The sequence below is a fragment of the Spermophilus citellus genome (genome assembly GCF_964194105.1).
Source record: "Spermophilus citellus genome assembly, chromosome: 13".
NCBI classification, from domain to species: domain Eukaryota; kingdom Metazoa; phylum Chordata; class Mammalia; order Rodentia; family Sciuridae; genus Spermophilus; species Spermophilus citellus.
The window spans coordinates 92,276,627-92,290,420 of NC_138193.1; the positions used below are offsets into that span (position 1 = coordinate 92,276,627).

Genomic DNA, 13,794 nt, shown 5'->3' on the forward strand with positions numbered 1-13,794 from the left:
TGCTTTCTATTTACTAGTCACTGTGCTAAGCATTCTATAAGCATGATTTCATCCGAGCCTCACAACAACCCTATTATGTGAGTAATATGATTATGATCTCCATTTCACAAATGAGGAAGGTGAATCTTAGAACAGGGATTCCTTAAGTCTGACCAGCCCACCCTCCAACCCATAGTGGGCAGTGAGGTCCCCCAGATGGGTTTGGAATGGATTCTCACATGAAAGGCCTTTGTATAGTTCTGATGGAAAAAATGAAGCAAAGTTCTTTAGACTTTTATTTTCACCTAATATTAGGACTGCTTACCAGCAATCCTGTAATTGTGTTATTAAGAGTAACTACAATTTGGTTTTCATGAACCGAAAATAGCTCATTGCTGGAGTCTATCACACTCCAATTTGACAGAGAGGTGGGAGCTTGGCAATGCTGTGCTGGTGCCCCCATCCCTGAGCACGCACAGAGAGTAGAAAACCCACAATCTCTCAGCTCTTCATTACCAGGTACCATTGCCTTTGTCTCGAATTGACAAGCAATTTCTATCACTATTTTCTTGCTCTTGAATGATAGCTTGCCATTATTTTAGCTTCATCACTATTTATTTAATTTGTTGTGGGCTCTCCATGTAACTCCATTGCGAGTGGTGGGACATATTGAATATTTTGGTCTGTTATTTTCCAAAGATAAGATTGAAGAAATTCATCTATCACATTAAGTAAGATCAAATGAAACTGCCTGTATTTAACCACTATTTACCTTAGCCTATACCACATGAATACGACTCTATTCAACTATTTTGGATCAATAAAAATGCCAGTTTTTCACAGTTCAAATAAAAATTATTCACATCCTTTTTGGAAGACAATTGTATGTACTATTCCCTCCAAATACACTTGTATAATGACACTTAATCGGTGATATTCTGCCTATGAATCTGCTATCTACAGAATTTGCCACATACCATTATAAGAGAACTGCAAGATAATTGTGAAGTTATTTCAAGTTTGCATGTGTTTTTCTAAAATTCAAAATCTTGATTGCAAACTCATGCTCTTTCTTTGTAAGTTATTTATGCTTTTTCTTCTTTATCATTTGACTTTTTTTTTTCCACTGAGATTCAGTAATCAGTGGGACACTTGGTCCTCAGGGTTTTTTGTGCCACTCAAACAAGCTTCCAAAACACTCCTTTGAGGCCTGAGAAGCCATCATTAATAAGGTAGATTTTGTATTCAAATCGAGGCTAATCTCATGATTGAGGATATGATGCATATTTTGGAAAACAGCAATAGTTGCCTCCCTGTGGCTATCTGAATGAGAAACCTCACCCATCCTTGAAATCTCTTTAGGGAAACTGGACACCAGCATTTATTGAATGCCTACAGTATGACAATCCCTCAGGTTGATCTATTAGGTCAAATTTGAGTTAATTCCACAATGAACCCAATGCGGTTGGTAGAGTCATTCCATACAGATAGAGAAACGGGTCCAACAGCTTGAATACCAGCTCAGGATTATAGAAACAGTAAGAGGTGAGAGCAGAACGCAAACTTCAAAACCCATGGTGTACTGCCTTTTCTTCTCCCCGCTCACCTCCCATATTTGATTCAATCTCAAATCCTATTGGCTCTACCTATGAAATGACACTGGAATCTGGCTTGCCTCCACTTTCTTCACCACTGATGCTCCATCAGGGTCTCACAGGGACAGAGGCAGCAGCCTCCTAGCCTCATCCCTGTTTCCAGGCTCCACCTATACCCCAACTTGTTCCCTGCAGCACCATCCTATCTACAGATCTGATCAGGTCCCCAGTCTTCAGTGGGCCTGCAGTACCTGAAGGGTATAAAAACATCTCAATCCATCTTTCCAACCTGCCTTTCTGGCCATCTCTTCCAATGCTCCCTAAACCCAACCCCCACCCACCAATCCCCCAGTGGCTCCCTGAGCCCTCCACACCCCATGGCCTGCCAACACAGCTCCTGGGCCTTCAAGCCCTTGCTACCCAGGGCACCTGCAGATACTTTCTAAGAAAATAGTTTACCTATCCATTCTCCACTTGGCAGATCCTTCTTCCTTAAAGGCACGATTCACTCTCTGTAGGAGAGTCATGTGGGAATATCCTCCTCCAACTTCCTGTGGGAGGATAATCCCAGACTGTCTATGACAGCTGCTAGCTCCTCCTCTTTAGGTCCACAAGTTCTTGTACACATTTTTAATTGACAGCTTATATCAAATGATAGCTGGCTGCTGAAATGTCTAATCCATCTTTTCCACTTGATAATGAGCCCTGGAATTATAAAGATCACAATGTGGTTCTCTCTGGATTGCCAGCATTCAGAAGAGTGCCTGGCCCAAGGTCAGTGCTCAATAAATGCTCATTAAATGTACAAATAACCCCCATAGCCTTTCATGCACTTGTCAGCACACTGAGAGGCTGCTTGGTACAGCGGGTTGAATGCTGAACTGGAAATAAGGATGCTGAACTTCAGTTGAGGCTCACCCATCCACTGGTTATGCCACCAGGCACAGCATAAATGTGGGGAGATAGGAGTGCCCTTCTGGGACTCACATCTGATGATGCAAGGCCTGGGCATCTCACCCCTAAAAACATTCCTTTTTCTCACCAGAAAGAAAGAACCTCAGAAGTCTTCTAAGGAGAGTCATGGCACATAACCCAGAGCCTCTGTCAGAGACCTCTGTCATCAAGTTCAATGATCAGGACTTCCACTCCTTGCGGGATCGTTGCCTACGCAGCCGCCTGCCATTTGAGGATGAGACGTTTCCAGCTGAGGCTTCTTCCATAGGACAGAAGCTGCTCCAGGGAGACAATCTTTCCTTCCTGGAATGGAAGCGGCCATGGGTGAGTCCGTACCCCAAGAACACACCCAGCTCTGCCACCCTCGGAGCTGCCTGTCATGGCACCTCCCAGTGAAGGAGCCACTGTCATAGGTTGTCCAAACCAAACTGGAAGGAGAATGAAATACATTGGGACCCTCTGCTACAGTGTTGTGTCCTCTCAGTGGGAAGGGAAGACCCTGTGCCAGGAGCCAGAGCCCAGATCTTTGGTTCTAACCCAGTTCTAACTCTGAGTATACCACTGGATTAAAACGCCTCAGCTCTGTCATGGAAAAATGAAAAGCCATTGGTATGAGGACTGTGGTAGTTGGTCTTTAGGGTCTCTCCCTCCTCCATAATTGAGCCCATCTATCAGTCTGTCACCCTTTATTCTCTTTGGATGTCAATGTCTTTATATTCTTTTTTCTGTCCCTATTAGGATGCACTCAAAGGGGATATATCATGCTGGTCATTTATACTATGGGATGAATTTGAATAATTGCCTGGCCTCTTTTATATTCACATTCTCAATCTTGTAAAGGGTTGATCGCCTATAAAAGAATTTCAGACTTCCACTGTAAAATTAGGGAGATATTTCAAGGCAGCATTCGAGCTACCCTGACTCCTCCCCTCAGCAGATAGCATCTTACTCCACCTTGCAGCAGGGTGAGCCCCACTAGTTTTTCTAGAACAATCGTAGTTTTAGAGCATGAAGCTCCACAGGGAATTTCTCAGCAGATTCAAACTTCTCATAATCTCATGAGGACTACTACTGATGAGAAGGGGACAGGTAAGAAACACTTTGAGGATCCTGAGACTCCAACCTCCTGTTCATGCTTCCAAAAGCTCCAGTAGAACCTTTAATAAGAAAAAAAAAATAGTATAAAATCTAGTAGGTGAATGATGGTCAGTATAAATGACTGACAAGACATATTCCTTTTGAGTAAATTCTAATAGGGAAGAAGAAGAGACTATAAAGACACACTGAGCACAGATGAAATGCCAAGCTCTCTACTGAGCACGTCCAATAAAGTTGGTTCAGGTATTTTCTGATGATGCCCAATGAGATGCCCAGTGAGAGTTCTGATGATGCCCAATGAGAGGCTGTGCAACCCCAAAAGTATCTGTCTGGTGTGTAGATAGCTAACTCACTTCTGCCCATGAGAAGGACAAGTCAAATCCTCTGGCTCTGGAGACGACACCTCTTGTTTACATCAGGACAGATTTGTATGGGGGTAGGGGGCGAGGGTTCGTGGAGATCAGGTGAATCATAGGATGGTGCTCAAAGGAAGATAAAGGTGTTTCAGCCTTCCAGGGCCCATCGCAGCAGCCAAGGGCAGTAAGTCCACAACAATGATTTCTTCTGGCCTTTACCTCCTGTGCAGAACTGAGGCAAGTGAACTGTATTTTTTTTTTTAATTCTGAGCTAAACCCAGTGGTGCACACCTGTAGTCCCAGTTACCTGGGAGGCTGAGGCAGGAAGATCATAAGTTCAAGGCCAGCTTGGGTAACTTGTGAGACTCTGTCTCTAAATAAATAGTAAGTAAATAATAAATAGATAGATAAAGAGCTGGGGATGTAGCTCAACGTAAAGCACACTTGGGTTCAGTGCCCCATACTGAAGTAAAGGAAGAAGAAGAAGAGGTTTTGAAGGGTCATTCTTTGTTAATTTATTTCAAACACTGAGATTGTTTTAGAAGTAGTAGGGTTTTTTTTTCTCACTCTTACAGGTGTTGAGCAATAGATATGAGACATATTTATAGTGCTGAGGAATTTATAACATTTCTATTTAGAAAGGGTTGACTTTTTCTTACTATCTAATTCCAGCAATGCCTCAATTTGTGATGCATTTTAGACGCAAGGAGAAACTGAGGCAAATAGGCATGAAACCATTCATACAGAATCGTACCAGGAGCCTAAAATAGAGGCAGCTAGGGGCCATTGTGTTTTTCCCCTTACTCTCCTTGTCCAAAAGCTTTCCTGAATTCTACTGGAGGTCATTCTTCACTTCAATGTTTCTTTTTAAATATCACATTTCTATGTGTCCCTTTTCAGAATCGACAATACTTAACATTGTACAGGACTTTCCATAAAATCTTTGTATCCTTTGTTTTCTAATTTTATAGAAAAGGAAACTGAGGTTCAGAGAGGTGATGTGACTCACCAAGGTGACACGGTTAGGGAGGGAAGGACCCAGGACTTTAACAAAGACCCCTGACCCAGATGCTGCTCTTAATGCCCCTCTCTCCCTCTTTCCCTTTTCCTACTTTCCCTTCCTCTGCTGAATCCATTTTGCTGATCAAATTTTGTTTTAAGAAGAAGCTCCTTCTCTACCTATTTTGTTTTGTTTTCCTTTAAAGAATTTCCAACCCCTCCCCACAGACCCACTCAGCTTCATAAACAGCCTGTGACCTTGTGGTGAAGGGACTCAACAACTCATCAGTCTCAGTGCTTCCTGTAACCCCCGCTCTCAGCAAGAGATAATACTAAGAATCATACTTACATCTGGGGTGTCTGTGCCACATTCCCCTGAATTAAATGGAATACTTAGAGTAGCTCCCTTTTAGGAGAAATTTTATATCATGGATAGCAATAATAAATCCGTTTATCGAGAGCATGCATGTGTTAGCTTTATTTGCACTTTTTGTGCAGTTTTCATTTAATTCTCCTCACAGTCCTGTGAAGTAGATGATATCACCCTCACTAAATCGATCAGCATTGTCCCAGGGACCCTTCCGTGATGCTGGAGACGTTCTTTCTGTGCTATCCAATGCTATAGCCATTAGTCACATGTGGCTTTTGAGCACTTAAAATGTGGCTGATGATACTGAGGGACTGAAGTTTTATTTTATTTTATTCTAGTTTTTAGTCTGAAGCATTATTATTTGTTTATTTATTTTTAAATTTTTTAAATTTATATACAACTGAAGAATGCATTACAATTCTTATTACACATATAGAGCACGGTTTTTCATATCTCTGGTTGTATACAAAGTATATTCACACCAATTCATGTCTTTATTCATGTACTTTGGATAATGATGTCCATCACATTCCATTATCATTTCTAACCCCATGCCCCCTCCCTTCTCCTCCCAACCCTCTGCCCTATCTAGAGTTCGTCTATTCCTCCCATGCTCCCCCTCCCTACCCACTATGAATCAGTCTCCTTATATTAGAGAAAACATTTGGCATTTGGTTTTTTGGGATTGACTAACTTCTGTTAGCATTATCTTCTCTAACTCCATCCATTTACCTGCAAATTCCATGATTTTATTCTCTTTTATTGCTGAATAATATTCCACTAGGTATATATGCCACATTTTTTTATCCATTCATCTATTGAAGGGCATCTAGGTTGGCTCCGCAGTTTAGCTATTGTGAATTGTGCTGCTATAAACATTGATGTGTCTGTGTCCCTGTAGTATGCTGTTTTTAAGTCCTTTGGGTATAGACCAAGGTGAAGTTTTAATTTTATTAAATTTAAATCTGAATAGCCACATGTGGCTTGTGCCTACTGTATAGGATGGCCCAGCATTGTAGATAGTGGAGCTTCACAACGGTCACCAATGTGTGTCAGACCAATGGACAAGAAGGTCATCTTTGTCCCCATTCTATAGTGAAAAAACATTCCAGTTTTCAATGACAAATGGGCTGAGTGCCAAAAGCATGTTGTCTACTGGGCACTCAGAGCTCAGCAGCAGCCCCGTTGTGGGTCTGCCTGTGGCCGTCCCAGAGCCAAGTCCTGCCTGTCCACAACGGTGTTCATCTTCACACAGCCAGAGCAGTTTCTGATGGTATAATTCACTAGAAATGATTCAGCTTGGTACCAAAATGTGTTTTTCAGAAAAGGAAGAGGTTAAAGAGTGGAGAGATGAGTGTAGGGTGGATTGCATAGATGTCCCATCAGGCAACAGGTAACAGAAGGTGACAGAAGTGACTATGCCAACAGCCAATTGCCACTGAATCAAAGAACTATGATAGCAATATATCAAAGCCCTCTAGGAAAACTAAAGGGCGTGAAGTTCTACCCGTCCAAGGCTTACCTCTGGACACTGTCTGAAAGGGCCACATGTCAAGATGCATAGTGTCTCCTCATCCAGAGCAGCATGCAGTGTGGGGAAGTCTTGAGCAGCCTTTGAAGAGAGTGCAGAGTGATGCCAATGCTGACACATTGGGAGAGACACTCCAAAGGCAATGGGGGGACAGGGGCTGATGAACCACTTCAGAGGGGCTATTTGCTAAGATCCCAGGAGCTCTTGTGTTATAGGAGCTTCTGAAATACCTAATAGAACAGAGATCACCCCAAACTTTGCTCGAAAAATGCCCCCCTCCAGAACTCAATTTCTGAAATTACTTAGTTTGACTGTATTACTCAGGGTTCTCCAACACACAAAACCAATAATATGTATCTCATTGAGACACATGTGTAAGTTATAAATATTGAATATTTATTATTTTGATAAGTATATTGACTGTATGTCCTATTACATAGCCTAACATATATACCCTATTACACACACACACACACACACACACACACACACCCTATTGATAGAGTTATATATACATCCTAATATATATGTCCTATTGATACATTTATTAGAAAGATTTTTTTTAGGAGCTGTTGGCTCATGTGACTCTGGAGGCTGAGAAGCCCCATGATACACCATCTGCAAGCTGCAGCCGGAGGAGGGCCAGAGACAGACTTACATCTGCATTAGGGGCTGGAGAACCAGGGGAGCTACTAGAGTCATTTCAGTCTGAGGACAGGATAGAGCTCAAGCTGAGAAGGGGCTAATTCACTTTCTCTGCCTTTTGTTCTATTCAGGGCCTCAGTGGATTGGAAGATATCCCCCCACACTGGGGAGGGTCATCTGCTTTAGGAGCCCCACAATTCAAATGCTAACCTCACCCCCAAACACCTGCACAGACACAGCCAGAAATCATATTCCCCAGCTACCTGGGCTGCCTCTGTTCCGGTGAGGAAGACATATCAAATTCACCTCCACAGCTTCCTTGTGTACACCTGGGCGTTTCCAGGGCCCAGGCCATCTCACGGAGTCACAAACCCTAAAGCTCAGAAGACTGTGACTGCTGCTATGGTTAGAGGGAAGAGCACGGCTCCCTGTGGGCAGAGTGCCCAGTTCCTAGCCTGCTCCCGTAGGAACTGGAACAAATCACTCAGCTCTCCCTCACCCTCGCTGGGCCTCAACTGGCCTGAGGAACCATGTCCATCCTGCACCCTACCTCTGGCTGATCTGGGAAATCAGAACTGGGAAGGCGGGGCTGCCCAGGGATCCTGAGTCACCCTTAGGCGGTAGTTCAGCCTGATCTGATCTAGCATCTGATCACGCTGTCTTCACCACGGCTCTAGTGCCCTTCCCACCTGGTCACCGGGCACCTGCCCAGGCCAGGGCTTATTTTCCTTATGAGCCTTGGCTCAGGTACTTAGTTTCATTATGGGCCTTGTCTCAGGAAATCAGATGAAAGACAAAAATGCTTCTGAGCATGTCTATTCCTCTTGTGGTGGCCTCTCACAGCTCTAAAGCCCGTGGTAGGGAAGGGACATGTGCCTGGAGGACTGGAGACACAGGTGCCTGCCCATCTGGACACAGGTGATTGCAGGGTTTCTGTGTAAACTTGAGGTTGACTATTGATTTCATGTTTGAAATAATCTCCATTTAATTTTGATCGCACTGGGCTGGAGATGTGGCTCAAGCGGTAGCGCGCTCTCCTGGCATGCGTGGGGCCCGGGTTCGATCCTCAGCACCACATACAAAACAAAGATGTTGTGTCCGCCGAAAACTAAAAAATAAATATTAAAAATTCTCTCTCTCTCTCTCTCTCCTCACACTCTCTCTCAAAAAAATAAAATAATAATTTTCATCGCACTAAAATAGCCTCTGTTCCTAATTCGCTAATGTTTTTTAATTATAACTTCTATTGTTTCAGCAAAAATATAAAAACTTGTGTATTAAATGCCTTCATAGCAATCAGTGACATGAAATGTCAACCCTTTACCCCCTAGGAGGGCTAGTTCATGTTATGAGATGTTCTGAAGTCATTTTTACATTCTGCATTTCTACAGCAAATCCTATTTGATGGTAATATATTAGGCAAAATCAGTCTGGTGTGTGTGTGTGTGTTCTCTCTCAGGTTGATCATCAAGGCTATACTGGCTTCTTAAATGATAACAAGATTCTTTTTTCTTCTTAACACTGAACTAGTAAACGACACAAGAACTGTCTACTCCCTATAAGTCCAAGAGACTCAGCAGGAAAATTTCATATACCTGGAAGCCTTTACAGACATATTAGGGAGCTACTCCTTATCGTAAAAATATTATCCCAAAGCTATTGGTATTTCTAGTTAGTAAATACTTGAGTCATTTCAGCCATGTTAATTTTTTAAAATTACTAGTATAAAGTTAATTTTAGAAAATTACTAGTATTTCTTAATTGACTAGCATAGAATGTTACATTGTATTTTTATATTTCCAAAGCCCATTTTTATCTAATCTTGTTTGGGTTTCTCTACCACATGTGCCAAAGGTTGGGTCTGTGTAAATTGCCTATCCTGAGTAGAACTTTTTTTTTTTACTTGATTAATCTTACTGTTCTTCTGATTCATCTCACAATTCACAACTGTTCTTTTCATCACTTGCATTTGCTATTTTTGGGAGCCCCTTTGTCTTTTTCTTTCTAATGTCTATGAATTGATGGCTTTTAATTCATGTTTTTATTCTGTCTAGCAACAAATGCATCTGAGGCTATGGGTTTATCTATGAGCTCAGCCTTTTTAACCTTGCAGGTATTTCAGGAGAAGGGAGTCAATATTTATTGAATATATACCCTGTAGGACGCTGTGCTAAGTATTTCACTTCCTTCCTCATTTGCAGAATGGAAGGACTCATGCTGCTCTGCAAGGCTGTCTGGAACCTGCAGGCAATAATCCAGGAATAAACAGCCAGCCCTCAGCCAGGGTTTCAAAAACAGCAGCCATTGCCTTATTTCATCATTTGAGTCTCCTGTCTTTACATTCTGTTCCCATTTTACACATGAGGACACTAAGCCTCTGCAAAAGAGAGAAAATGGCTCAAGGTCTTCAGGTCATCTGGGGAGAAACGTCAGGGCAGGACTCCACAGCAGGTCTCTCTGAAGGACCCCTCTGAATGCACCTGCCCACCCTCATATGCAGGTTGATGGAGGGAAAGCAGCAGGACAACAGCAGAAGAGCTGGTGGTAGGTCAAGAGAACAGAGCAAAATCTGGGCTGTGTTGGCACACGCCTATAATCCCAGTTACTCGGAAGGCTGAGGCAGGAGGATTGCAAGTTCAAGGACAGCCCAGGAAATTTAGCAAGACTATGTCTGGAAATAAAATTAGAAGGGCTAGGGATGTAGCTGAGTGGTAGAATCCACTTGGGTTCACTCTCCAGTGACAGAGAGAGAGAGAGAGAGAGAGAGAGAGAGAAACACATGAACGCTTGAGAGTGAAATAACAGGACTTCTTTGAGACCTGTAGTTCCTTTTCATAGTAGAATGGGAGAATTAGCGGTTACTAAAGTGCCCCAAGTTGTTTTCAAACTGGCTGGCTGCCCTATGCACACAGCTGAAGCCCCCAGGGCATTCTTCCCTGACTACTTGGCTTAGGGACCCCCAAGTCCAGCCAGACCATGGCTCTGGCAGAGGAGCCCCCTCTCCAGGCAAGGCCTGCGGGTGCCCCTCCTGGCATTTGATGGTCAGTTAGTTATTAAGAAGGCAGGGGAGGCTGGGTAAGAGGATGCCCTTACCCGGTGCAATGTGTTTGCAGAGGGGCACACCTTTGTTTGTCCCATCTGGGTCCCCTCCAGGAAACTGGCCACTTGCACTAGTCTAGCAGTTTCTACAAGGTGCAACACTCTGAACTTTCATGGCTGTTGGGCAATTTAATCTATTTCTAAGGTGCGACCCTCCTCTCTGGGGACTTATCTATTTGTCAATGTGAAAAGAAATTATGCAAAATTATGCATACTATGCAGTGGAGATCAGGAAGAGCTGCACTGACTCCTCAATAGGATAATCCTGTGGGCCCTTAGTAGGGACAAACTAGAAGGTGGGCCAGTTCTGGGGAGGGAGCTGGACCTTCAGCCCAGTGTGCCCCCAAAGTGCCTGGGGATTCTCTTAGGAACTCTCACAACCCTGCTGAGTTCCCCCTAGTTTCCCCCAGATGTTGCTGTACGTGGAACCCTCTAGCATCCCTTTTTTCTGGTGGGCGGGTGTGTGTGGGTTGGAGGTTGGAGAAGGACAGGGTCTTCCAAATTCAGTTTATGGGTGAGCCAGGGGTGGGCAAAGATAAGATCATGCCTACCTTTTATCCTGTGCAACAAGTGGCTGATCTGGGACCCAGAATCCAGAACACACGATGTCTGAGAATTGCCATTTCACAAGTTTTATTATGAAAAGCTAGAGCACCTATTACATTTATAAAAGTCTCACTCATCTACCACATGTATCTTATTCATTTGTGTTGGGAGTCGCCCCAGCTCCAAAGACTAACCTCCCCATCCCCCCCCCCAGAAGAGCCAGCCAATGGTGAGCCCTGCTGGCTCACATGATCCTTACCCACCAATCAGAACTTCCCCATCGCCATCCAATGGTGAGTCCTGCTAACTCACATGATCCTTACCCACCAATCAGAAAGCACCCCATGCCAGCTGCCAAAGCTGTTAAAACTGTTAAACTGTTTCAACTGTCAGACCACCCCCGCTCTATACATATGCAGAGCTGCCTCAATAAAAGGGCATTTTCTCTGACGGCAAGCCTTGATCGTTCTTTCAATTTGTGTGTGTGTGTGTGTGTGTGTGTGTAGCCTCTTAATAATAACATTGGCTTTTGGGGACCAGAAAGGCTATTTACTATAAGAATCTTGAGCCTTTATTTATGTTGTCCCCTCATGCTTCTATGTTTATTGCCTTTGACACCTGCTTTCCTAAGAACAGAAGAGCCTGAAGATGAAAAGAACTTTCCTAATTTAGTTTTTTATATTTCTTTGTTTTGTTTTCTTTTACTGGTGATTGCGTCCCAGGTGCTTTACTACTGAGCTACATCCCCAGTCCTTCCTTAATTTTTTTTTTTTTGAGATAGGTTCTCGATAATTTGCTGAGATTGGCCTTGACCTTATGATCCTCCTGTCTCAGCCTCCCACCTAATGAAGATTTTAAGCAACTGTTTAAAAATTAAACTCTATCCCTCAAAGACAAAGTGAATGAGGTCTTAGGTCCCACCTCAGGGCATAAAGAGGTGAAAGATGCTCACAGCTTTTCTTCCTCTTTCCTAAGGAATTATCAGAGGTTCCCCCTCACTTCATCCTGGAAGATGCAAGCAGATTTGACATCAAACAAGGAACAGCAGGTGAGAACTCAACATCTTTCCTCAAAGCCCTTGGACTTGGACTTCACCTGCTAATAAAATTTCTACCTGGCCACCACCCCATAGTCCACTCACAGGGTTTTGCTGACTGGAGAAAGGAGCTCTCTAAGTGTGTCTCTGTGGCTTCTGCACTGAGCACAATGCCTGCTGAAATAGGATTCAAACAATTGTTCCTGTTGAAGGTAAAGGAGAGACTCAAGGGAGGGGATAAGCATGTTCAAAAGGGCCCACAATGGTGCCCAAGGAGAAACACAAGGCCCACATCCCTCAAGGCAAGAAGAGTGAATCCTTGTGCAGCCTACAAAGGCCCTGTGTAGGTAGGAGCTGAGCAAGTATCAGCAAAGGTCTGTTTCCCATGTGGTATAAAGCACCACTGCCACCTTTGCTAGCAGCAGAATTTTCTATGACTTTAGCTCTGAGCACTTTGGCAATAAGAGAATCAAGGAGTAAGTTGGACCCAGCTCTGTCAAAGGGTGGCTGGGGTTACCCCGTGCTCCCTCACCACACCATCACCCCCACCGCCACCACTACAACAGCCATTAGCTGTCCCTTCTCTACTTCCTTGGAACTGGCCCTAGTGAATCCTTTCCCCAATTTTCTTCTCTCAGAGGGCAAATATGGGTTATACATTAAGCCATCTTCATTCAAAATCTGAAATGCTCAAAAAATCTAAACTTTTTGAGAGCCAGCTTATTGCCACAAGTAGAAAATTTCACATCTGATCTCACGTTATGGGTTGCAGTCAAATACAAGTGCACTAAAAATATTGCTCTGCTTAAAATTTGCCTTCAGGCACTGTGTATAAGGTGCATATGAAACATATATGAATTTTGTATTTAAACTTGAGTCCCTCCCCAAGATAACTCATTGTGTATATGCAAATATTCCAAAATTTGAAAAAATCCCAAATCTGTAACTTGTCTGATCCCAAGCGTTCCAAATAAAGTATGCTCAACCTGTATTCATAAGGAAGTATGCCAATTCTGGGGACCAAGGACCTGTAAAGTCATGGGATGGGTCTTCCAGATGTGTCCACATGGTCTCTATGACTTTATTCCTTGCCAGGAGACTGCTGGTTCCTGGCAGCGCTGGGCTCCTTGACCCAGAACCCTCAGTGTCTGCAGAAGATCCTGATGGACCAAAGCTTTTCACACCAGTATGCAGGGATTTTCCGTTTCCGGGTATGTATGCTGCTGTCACTCCTTAGATGATAGAGCACCCCTTGAGCACAGAGGTACAGAGGAAGCCAGAATCATGGGTATTCTTGTGGCCTGGGAGCCTGAGATGAGAGTGACATTCCTGTGTTAGTTACACAGCCTATCTCATGGGGCTTATGACTTGATTACACATATGAGAATTAAAGTGTTTTCATGGAAATAAGAAGAAATGACAGTAATAATTAGCAAAATAAAAGAGTTATTGATTCAGAACCTTGTAATGATGGTAGGTTCTTGTCTCTCTATCTATTCCTGCACCGTGTCCTGTTATTTTGATTACAGGAGTATCATAGGAAGTTGTAACCCCTGGGGCAAAGTCCCCCCCCCCCCTTCATTATT

General features: G+C 43.5%; 1 protein-coding gene across 1 annotated transcript in view; it reads left to right on the plus strand.

Annotated features, from left to right (window-relative positions):
- Nucleotides 1–2,654: 2,654 nt before the first annotated feature.
- Nucleotides 2,655–13,794, plus strand: part of CAPN13 (calpain 13) — a gene marked incomplete at both ends in the record, with an annotated part of 53,247 nt that continues 42,107 nt past the window's right edge. The window contains 3 exons of the mRNA XM_081265160.1: nucleotides 2,655–2,852; nucleotides 12,148–12,220; nucleotides 13,304–13,419. Of these exons, the coding sequence (XP_081121286.1) occupies nucleotides 2,655–2,852; nucleotides 12,148–12,220; nucleotides 13,304–13,419 (387 nt within the window). The remainder of the gene's footprint in view (nucleotides 2,853–12,147; nucleotides 12,221–13,303; nucleotides 13,420–13,794) is intronic.